Source organism: Perissodus microlepis, chromosome 18, assembly GCF_051167445.1.
Source record: "Perissodus microlepis isolate ML-2025 ecotype Zambia chromosome 18, ASM5116744v1, whole genome shotgun sequence".
Taxonomy (NCBI): Eukaryota; Metazoa; Chordata; class Actinopteri; order Cichliformes; family Cichlidae; genus Perissodus; species Perissodus microlepis.
This window is the reverse complement of record NC_140478.1, coordinates 12,265,710-12,275,620: the sequence shown is the minus strand read 5'-3', so window position 1 is coordinate 12,275,620 and position 9,911 is coordinate 12,265,710. Positions and strand designations below refer to the sequence as shown.

General features: G+C 43.3%; 2 protein-coding genes across 2 annotated transcripts; one reads left to right on the top strand and one right to left on the bottom strand.

Moving 5' to 3' along the window:
- Window positions 1–1,491: 1,491 nt before the first annotated feature.
- On the bottom strand, window positions 1,492–6,119 carry LOC146367426 (pyroglutamyl-peptidase 1-like). Its single transcript, XM_084911634.1, has 5 exons — window positions 5,696–6,119; window positions 5,185–5,237; window positions 4,675–4,791; window positions 3,478–3,710; window positions 1,492–3,018 (listed from the first exon to the last, which is right to left on the bottom strand). Exons 1-5 carry the CDS (start codon window positions 5,724–5,726, stop codon window positions 2,808–2,810), a joined length of 645 nt encoding a protein of 214 aa, XP_084767760.1. The 5' UTR covers window positions 5,727–6,119; the 3' UTR covers window positions 1,492–2,807.
- Window positions 6,120–7,659: 1,540 nt separating this feature from the next.
- Window positions 7,660–9,642, top strand: LOC146367425 (transcription factor JunD-like). Its single transcript, XM_084911630.1, has one exon. The coding sequence runs from the start codon at window positions 7,974–7,976 to the stop codon at window positions 8,913–8,915; it is 942 nt and encodes a 313-aa protein (XP_084767756.1). The 5' UTR covers window positions 7,660–7,973; the 3' UTR covers window positions 8,916–9,642.
- Window positions 9,643–9,911: the final 269 nt, after the last annotated feature.

The window sequence follows — 9,911 nt, the reverse complement described above, 5'->3', positions numbered from 1 at the left end:
AGCTGTCAGAACAGCTGGGTAAGTCATTTGGTCAGAATGAAAACTGGACACTGTGTGTGGAGTTGTATCACTCTGGGTGTTTATCTCCCGTTTCCAGGAATATTTCAGTTTATTCCGATGGCCAAGTTTTGATTAGACTGTTTGTTTGTGAGGCTGTCGTTATGGGAGCAAACATAATGCTTAATATCTGTTTAATGTCCTCTTCAGCTTTGCTGCACTGCATCGTTTCATTTGTGTGTGAAACTGATGTTTGCAAGAGGTTAAAGCTGCAGCAGCTCTTACAGAGAAATGTTATCGTTTTAATGTGTGTTTGGGCTTGTGGCCTTCATCACGGCCATCATAAAATATTGCATTGTTTTAAACAGGATGAGAGGTTGTAACAGTACTGGTGTAGTACAGTGCTGTGCAAAAGTCTTGAGCCACTCCTCATTGCTTTATGTTCTGCTTTGAATGAACCAGAGTTTCTTGTAATGTTTAAAGTGCTCTAGGGTAACAGTTCTCCAGTTTTTTGAAGGTCTTTGAAAGTTTTCCTTTGGACATTGGCGGCTTTTTCACTCATTTTCTACATTCTTCTATAAAAATGTCAACAGCATAGTTTGACGGGCATAACAGCCATAAGCTAAAAACTTGGCACAGTTTCTGCCTGGGGTGCAGTATTTCCTTATAAAAAAAACTGGGAAAACTGAGCATGTGGAGTCAAAAGAAGAGGTGGCGTAAAACAGTAGCTACAGCAAATGAACATTATCTGAAAGTCACGTCCTTAAGAAACAGGAAGAAACAGGATTTTTTTTTTTTCGTTGTACCTGTGACAGTTCTGAAGTGATTCAGTGAGGAACTTACACAGGATCTGGGAGATGTATCTGACCTTTTAGTTGATCCATCTGCTGTTCACTGAAGCCTCATCAGAAATGGTCTCAGTTGTCAAACGGCCATTCTTTAAAAAAAAAAAAAAAAAAAGGAAGCAGGCAAAATGCTGAGGTAGGTATAATGTTTGCCGTTTTACATCAGGAAGAATGATTCTTGAATTGTTTGAACCATTTCATTTAACCAAATAACAGTTTGTAGTTCCTCCACCAGGTGGGCATTTTTCAAGCAACAATAAAAACTTGTCATTTGCAACATCAGATATATATTTTTTTACTATATTAAATTAAATATAGGGTTTTAATACACACTGTTGTACTTTATCAGTTACTAATATATTGCTATGAGGTCCAACCAGGTTATAGCATTTATGAGGTTCACATAAATCCTTGCACTTTCTTCTGCTATGGTATTTTAACGATTTTCCATCAAGGAAGTCAAACTCATTTTACATTGGGGCCCACATGCAGCCCACTTTGGTCATAATAGTGCCAACTGTGAAAACTCCGTGTAAATAAGTTTAACCATACATTTAATCCCTGTGTTATCTCAATATAAGGAAAAGGAGTGCAACTTTAACAGTATGTCTCAGTTTTACAACATGATAAAGAAATGCAGCTGTTTAACAAAATAAATTAGTCAGCATGACTGTTTGGGCTTTAATTGTAAGAAATGTGAAATTACAAAACAAATTATGGTTGCTTATTGCCCACACTGTCCTGTAAATATAAAGCAGAAAAGTTTTAATTATCAAAAAATGTCCCATTTATTGATTTTTATTATGGACACATTGTAAAAGAAAGAACTTTCTGCTGTAGATGGTGAGGGGAGAAAAAAAAAAAAAAAAAAAAAAAAAAAAAAAGGAAATCCTGTCATTTAATTGTTACTTTTGTGTGAAATGAACAGCTGTAAGGGATGTCTTCATCAGTAGGACAAGCTGTAAAATGCCCAGTAGACTGTATTGGAGCCTTCTGCCAGGCTGATTCTGGCCCTCGCGCCTCATGTTTGACACCTGTTTTACATCAGTAATAGGTGTTAAAGAAAAAGAAAAGAGTTCATTGGAACTATAGGAGCAGGTTGTTTGTAATCATGAGCTTTCTCCGCCTTCCCCCAATCTATCAGGTCAGAACAGGTTCAGCAGGTCTGTTTAATCACGCCCAGCATTACCGTAACTCAGCTGAGCATCACAGGAATCCGAGAGTACGTCAGTTATGAAAGAATTCAGTGTGACAGGACACGTGACGAAGTAGTTAATTGTTTCACCGAGTACACTTCACTGTCTCAAGATAAACTGCAGGCCTAAAACTTTTTGCATTTTCAAGTTGCTGTACAGAGACGGATGGACAGCTGTTGAGGAACGGCATAAAGGGAAATGGTGAATTTAATGACTGACATCAAGATCTGTCTAAAAGTCTGCAAGTGAGAAGTTCGTAAATAATCTGACCAAAGACTTCAGATCAACAAGGACAAGACCGAGTCTGTATGAAGCCTTTTTTTTTTTTTTTTTTATAAATTATACACAGTGTTCCATTTGTTTTCCTTTGCAATCCTACCATACATACACAGGACAGACAAATTAAGTTAATCACATTACTGATTGCATTTGCAATATATTCCCTGAGATGAACACACATTTTTCCAGATTCACATTTTGAAAGTCATCACATTTCTGTGGGTGAAGTGCAAAGCGACACGGGGGAATGACAATTTCCAGACACCAACCTAATCGGGAGTGTTAGAGGCATAATATTTCTAAGACACCACACCCAGGTGAGGCACAAATGTGAATATCAAGCCCTCATTTTCTGCAGCTCCAGGTCGACAGTTGGCACTGGATGTCACAGGTTTGGGAGCCGCACAGCTTCCCTCGGATGAAAACATTACATCTTGGCCAGTTGTGCGTACCCTCACATTGTAAGTCAGTCAAAAGTGGTCAAGTTTTGTTAAGGCTTATCACTGCTGTGCTTAGTGCCTCTTTGCGCCTCCTCACTGTGACTCCCCTCCAGCAGTTTCAGCATTTCCTGTATGACAGCCTGGAGGGCCCTACCCAGATCCTTGCCGCTGTAGGGTTTTCCTAGAGGAGGCACATGGACAAAAGCAGCATGGCCCTTTCCCAGGTGCAGAGATGTGTAGTAAGTGTAGTCACACAGGTACCTGCCAGGGGCCAAAGTAGGTGGATGTTAGAAATAATTGCACTCTGTAGCAAAAGCCAGGAGGAGGAACTGATGGGAGATACACTCAAAGGCTGTGTGCCAACTCTGCAGTAATGGACGCATCCCCGACTGCAGTTTTCAGCATCGGCTTTAAGCATTTAAATAGGATGTGCAGCACATATGCCTTCATTTTGTGATGAGATAAAACACACACACACAGGACCTTGTTATCAGTTATGGATTCTGTCTGTTGGGCCCGACTGCAGCATTCAGAACAGACGTGTAAACAAAAGCTGTGCAAACACACCGTATGTTTGCTGACTGTATGGTACCATTTACTTTGAAAGATATCTTATTGTGTTCCTTTGCTACAAAAGGCAGCCACCCATATACGGTGGCTGAACACACCCCGAGTGTGCAGGTGAGTTATTTATGAAACATTTTCAAAAACATCACTAACCTTCCAGCATCCTCAGAAGTGGACACAGTGATGCCAATGCCAGCGTCATTGACCCTTTTACAGATTGTATCCATGTCTAGGATTGATTTTATGCAATCCGGGCCGTTCTCCACGCAGCACTGGGAGGCCGGGCAGAAGCTGCAGTTGTCTGGACGCGCGTAGCCCTTATTATGACCACACCGTTCAAGAGTGACTGTGGTGGCTAATCCAGAAACACCGACATGCACCACCAACTGTTCACAGGAAATCAAACAGGAGACACTGGTTCATTTGGGCATTTACTGTATACTGTGCAAAAGTCTTTTGCTTCCAGCAAGCAAACTTCTCATATTTTAAAGTGCCCTGGAGAACTATTACTCAAGACTTTCTTTGAACATTGACTGCTTTTTCACTTATGAGTCCAACCCTGACCATTTCCTGATTAACTAACTCAGACAACTTGACAAAGCACATTTTAAATTTTAACTTTTGGCACTTTGTTTACTAGAGGCCTGTCACAAGAACAATTGTTTCGAGGACAGTGGAGAAGAAAGGGTCAAAGTGGCAGAGCCAAAAAAAAAAAAAAAAAAAAAAAAAAAAAAAGGACTGAAATGATTCGTATACTGTTACTGAAGCCACATCAGAAATAGTTGTCAAGTAACCAGTCTTTGAAATGTTTGGTTCAAATCATTGTCAGCGTGGAGAAGGCCAGGAGAGAGGTTCAACAGTGAGAGTCAACAGCCTGTAAAACAGTAGACGCTCTGCTATGATTCGAGTCTAATCAAAATTTCAATACCACCTGGAAAGTGTATGGCCACAGTCACAGACTGGCCTCCGCAGAGCAAGGACCGCAACATTTTTGAAACAGTGTGCGATCATCTTGACAAAGACTGGAACAAAAGGCAGCCAACATTCAAAGAAGGAAAATGCTTTGAATGTCCTTCAAGAAACCTGGAGAACTACTCCTGAAGAAATAACTAACAAGAACACTTGCTTAGAAGAGTTCAGGCTGTGTTGAGGAATAAAGGTAGTCACGTTAAAACTTTACAAACACTGTTTTTGCCTTACATACTGTGCTTCCACATGTTTCTGTTAAATCACTACACTCATTTCCAGTTTTCCTAACAAAATGTAAAGAAATGAGTGGCTCAAGACTTTTGCATAGCACTACATGCATACAAACTCCATCTGTAAAATAGTGTGCATTTCTTTGAATACCTGTGGCTGATGCTCTTTCCACAGAGACGGCAGTAGGTGCTTAACAGCCTGGTATTCAACGGGCACCTCACACACATACAGATCTACTGCCCCGCCCAGTCCTAACCGCTCCAGCTCCTGTGAACACACCCAGTGCTTATGTACAAGATAACTGCAATTAGCTTTCCAGGCAATAAACAAACATGAGCACAGAGTGACAGACCCTTTAGTCCACAGCTTTGTGCAATATGTATAACAAGCCCTTTGTGAATTTACTAAAGCATTTTCCCGTATACGTTCATTACAAATTCACTTAATTTCTTACACTTAATCAATTCAGGGTCGTGGTCAAGCTGGTGTATAGCAATAATAACCTCTGATCTGGCCTTTTAAGTGTAATTGGCCAGTGTATATGGTGTTCTTTTGTATTCATTTGTTGCATTTTATTGAGGCATCCCTTGCTTCAAAGCAGGACTTTCCCAACTTTGGAGATAAATTAAACAGTTGTCTTGATCATTAATCTCCGATTACCTGTACAGCAACCCAGCTGGAGTTCACGGTATGCTCAGCAAATGGCTCAAACCCTGCAGAAAAAAACAAAACAAAACAACCAACTAATTAACCACATCTGTGGCGAGGCAAGCAACAGAGACAGAGTGCTTATCTTTAATGGAGAGCAGGTACAGGACTGGTGTTAAAAAAGGGACCCTTCATTTAAAGTGTAAAGGTTACTTCAAGTTAAAAATTAATTGCAGTACAACCACGTGACACAGTGAAGAGAAACGGGGTGATTTCTTTGCCATTATCAAAGCCAGGAGACAAAATCCTTTATCCCCGACAGCGACATTACTCTCTCCAGCGCGTTAACTTTGAAAGCAGAGCCATCATCCATTCATGATGTATTCACGACAGCTGAAGTGCAATAGTAACTGTGCAGCTCAGACATAAAGAACTCTGAGATATAACAGCACTGCAAAAAAAAAAAAGACTTGCAGACACACCGTGCCTATCTCCACTCCTCTGACCAATCAAGAGCTCTCACCTGTGACAACTATTTTCTTCTTACTGGCCATTGTCCTCGGTTAATGTGACTGGAGCTGTGTTAAATGAGCACTAACAAGGACCCCAGGATTGTCTGCGCTTTGTGCTGTCTTCTTCTTATTCACAGCTGAAAGGAAACGGCACACAAGACGTGGATGGATAATACTGCCATCTATTGTTTGGGCATGCATCTCACTCTCTCCGCAGCAGCTCATACTACACATAAACGGGGGGATTTGTGGATTATTTTTTCTCCCTTTAATCGGGAAATAAATCAGAGACAGGAGGAAGCTGACAACAATCATTTTTAATGCGTTTTAATGAAAGACAGTGCAATTCGAGCCACGGGAATACTGAAAATGAAAGCCAAGCATCTGTTTTCTATTTATAGATTTAAAGTTAGAGAAGTTTCAGTTGAAGGGAATAACAAACATGAACACCCTCTCTATTTTTTTGGAGGGGGGGGGGGGGGGGGGGGGGGTTCTTGCCAGCCCCCGAGCTGCTCAGACGCACGGTGAGTGGCACAGGGTGTTGCAGAGCCTTTCTCCCCAGAGAGTCAAAGTCAAAGGACACTTCTCCGTGACTTACACAACCTCTGACACAGTCTGTTTACCTGAGTGTAGAGGACAAGCTTTCTTCTCAGTTTGTTGTTAGAAAGTCACGGCTAATCTAATTTTGCCTTGCAGGAACAGCCCTTCTTTTTTCATTCTCGCTACACTGTGCGGTCCACACCCCTGGGTTGCGAAATGACTCACACATTCTGGACACTGCATCCTGTGTGGCTGGCACAATGAAGAAAATGCGCTCTCCATCGGTGTTGGAAACATTATAAAGTGAATGCTTCACAAGATGTATCTCATTCATGTTACTGGCGCTGTGGCTACAGTCTCCATATCAAACACCCACACGCACAGGACAACTCCACAGACCCCCTACACAACCTGCACTGCAGTCGCTACCCCGCCCCTCCCTCTCTCCTTCTCCCGCCTCAACTCATTCACCTTTCTCTCAGTCTTGCCTGCGTCACTCACCGTGTCTCTGTTGCCACGGAAACTAACGATGCCCTCTCTGCTCTGGTGCTGATGCAGACGGGCTGTTGACGTCACCGCTGAGCGGTGGGCGGAATAACAATGTTTTGCTCGACCGCAGGGTCTCAACTCGCTGATATACTGTACTGCAAGGATGCTGTATTTGTCTCTCGTACATCTCTCTGTTTATCCCACTCTGCTCTGTGAGGCTGTGAGGGTCTAAAGTACATTCGCCAGCCATATGAGTCATTTCATGTGGGTAAAAAAAAGAAAAAATAATATTATAATTGCAAAGTAGCTGCACGCATTTTTGTTGAATAAATACATTCGGCTTTGGAGACCTCAGAAAAATACCCTACATAGAGTTTGTTTTCCAGCAGCCACTGATGGACATGTAAGGGCATTAACATTTCCACAAGTTACTTTCAATCACAGTGCACACTGGTTTCCTCCATTTACTTTCAACGTTTCCTTCCCTTTTCTCGTTTATGCTCAGTTTAACCAGGAACACCATGAGACATAATGCCTCATCTTAAGTCTGGTTTATGTGAAAGTTAACCGTGATCTCTGAGCCTCTAATCAGGTCTAATCAGAGTGTGATGAATAAATAACGTTGTAATCTGAATTTGAACTTTAACCAACACAACGAGATAGCAAGCCTGCTCTGCTTCCACTTTTCTATTCATTTTCATCTATTAAAAACCTTCTTTTGACTGAGTTGGAGGAACATTTTCAGCAGAGCCTGCTGCGCTCTTCTCCCTTTCCTTGGCCTTCGCCTCTCACACCTTCCCCGCCCAGTCTCTGCTCACTTCTGGCGACCCTGAGCTTTTTTATGCTATGACATCAAACCACAATGCATTGCACTGTTTGGAGTTTACCTAATGTCTCCATGGCGATAAAGGCCGGCTCTGCCCCTTATTCAAATTGAACCGGAAACCAACGTCATTTTGGGCCAATCTCCGCGCTCTGGAGTGACATAATGGAATTTTTAGGGCTAGAAAGCGAGCAAGGTCTGGCGCTGCGCATAGCAGTCGTGCCATCGGGAAAAGACCATATCATATAGAGGCACATCAGAGCCCCAACAGGCACAACAGCTTAGTTGAAGTGGTCGATTGAGTGATAAGACGAGAAAGGAGATAAGGAGACCGGAATACACCAAGTAAGAGTCAGCTGATTTCCTCATGTTTGGATGTGACTGTTGAACAAACGTTAATGCCTAACGCTCAACACTCCCTCTTATGAGGGTGTAGAATGGAAACAAGCCTCTACACAGGCACCGTGGTGAATACTTCGAGGGTCTCCGGTATCTATTCCCAGAACACGATGATGAAGAAGGATATTAATCTGAACCTAGACAATCAGAACTCCGAACTCAAATCTAACCCGCTCCGGGACGCAGACGGACTTCTCAACTCCTCAGACTTAGGACTCCTGAAACTAACCTCTCCGGACCTAGAGCGACTTATTATCCAGTCCAACGGTCTAGTGACCACCACCACCAACCCGACGTCCCAGTTCCTTTACCCAAAGTCAGCCAGTGACGAGCAGGAATTCGCGGAAGGTTTCGTAAAGGCACTGGAGGATCTTCACAAGCAGAACCAGCTGAGCGAGACGGGGTGCGTCTCTGTGGACAGGCTGGAGCTCCTCGGATCATCCAGCGCAGCAGGCTCTGCCAGCCTTCAGGCATCAGACCTCCCTGTGTACACTACGCTGAACGGCTACGCGGCTAGTCCGCTCGGAGCCACCACCATCAACTATTCCACGGACACCATTCCCTTCCCGCCGCCGCCGCCGTCTCATTTGGCTACCGCGCAGCAACAGGCGGTCGCTGCGGCCGCTCTGTCACGACTCCAGTCTGTCGGCGCTTTGAAGGACGAACCTCAGACCGTGCCGGACATGCAGAGCTTCGGGGACAGTCCTCCTCTGTCCCCCATCGACATGGACAACCAAGAGCGCATCAAGGCGGAGAGAAAGAAGCTGCGCAACAGGATAGCCGCCTCCAAATGTCGCAAGAGAAAGCTGGAGAGGATCTCTCGGCTGGAGGACAAGGTCAAGACCCTGAAAACGCAGAACACCGAGCTGGCATCCACAGCCAGCGTGCTCAGGGAGCAAGTGGCCCAGCTGAAGCAGAAGGTGATGAACCATGTTAGCAGCGGGTGCCAGCTTTTACCAAACCAGGTCCAGGCTTATTAATTCCAATAATGGTGCTCTTTAATTGATGTTTATTACTGCTACAAATGTGGCCCGAGGATACAGGCCTGCATTATAAAGAACATTTGTGCCCCGTGTAACAGAAAATCCCTTTCACGAGACGCTTAATGCGAAGCCAGTGTGGATGCATCCTCCCGGCTATGGTTGGGAAGCATAAACAGAGACGTTTACACGGAAGTGAACAGGCCTCGATAAGAGCTGCAGGTCAACTGGAAAACGAAAGCTGGTGGGGACTACAGCTTGCAGTGTTTTGCAGCAAACAGACTCACTTTGATGTCCTTATTCTGGGAAAGCCATGTAGCAAAGTGCAATCCACTGAACTGGTGTGGCACTTATTTGTGTGTAAGCTGGACAATCTCAACGTGGGCGCAACCAAAACACCGGGGTGTCACCAAGTGCTGTCATCCACTGTGTAATATAATGCCTTACTTGTTTACAAGCACTTAGAAATGACAAATGTCTATATTTTATTTACTGAAACATTTCTTATTTTACATATGGTCTTATTTCATTTTGTTTTGGAAAAATGAACACTGCATGTCTTGTCGCTTCTGTGTACAGTAACCTTTGTACTTTCCTTTATGATGGCTACTCTTGTACTTCTACTTGCCAAACTTCCATGAATGTATGTGTATGTGCTGAGAAACTCCATGTATCATGTGTAATGAACGAGTCTACGAGACATTATTAAATTCACTACATTACTACAGCTCAAACGTTTTGTTTCTTAATAAGAAGACAGCCTGCTGATAACAGTTTAAAGGACTTACACGACATATTTTCTACATATCTCTTTTTGCGCAGTTGACACTGTGGGTGTTGTATTAAGTGCTGTAGAGAAGCTGAATCAAACCATAGATGGTCAAACAACTCAAAGGGCAGAGATGAACACATCATTGTAGTATTGTGCCCTCTGCTGGGCACAGTACAACTTACTCTAAACCATTTCTGAGCCATCACATGTGCACTTCTTGTAAA

Bases quoted from the DNA above. Each gene is read 5' to 3' on its own strand.
- LOC146367426 (XM_084911634.1), bottom strand. From the start codon at position 5,726: ATGGCCAGTAAGAAGAAAATAGTTGTCACAG. The intron at 4,792-5,184 runs GTAATCGGAGAT...GTGTGTTCACAG, and splicing joins CCAGCTGGGTTGCTGTACAG to GAGCTGGAGCGGTTAGGACT. The intron at 3,019-3,477 runs GTTAGTGATGTT...GGCCCCTGGCAG, and splicing joins ACTTCTGAGGATGCTGGAAG to GTACCTGTGTGACTACACTT.
- LOC146367425 (XM_084911630.1), top strand. From the start codon at position 7,974: ATGGAAACAAGCCTCTACACAGGCACCGTGGTGAATACTTCGAGGGTC.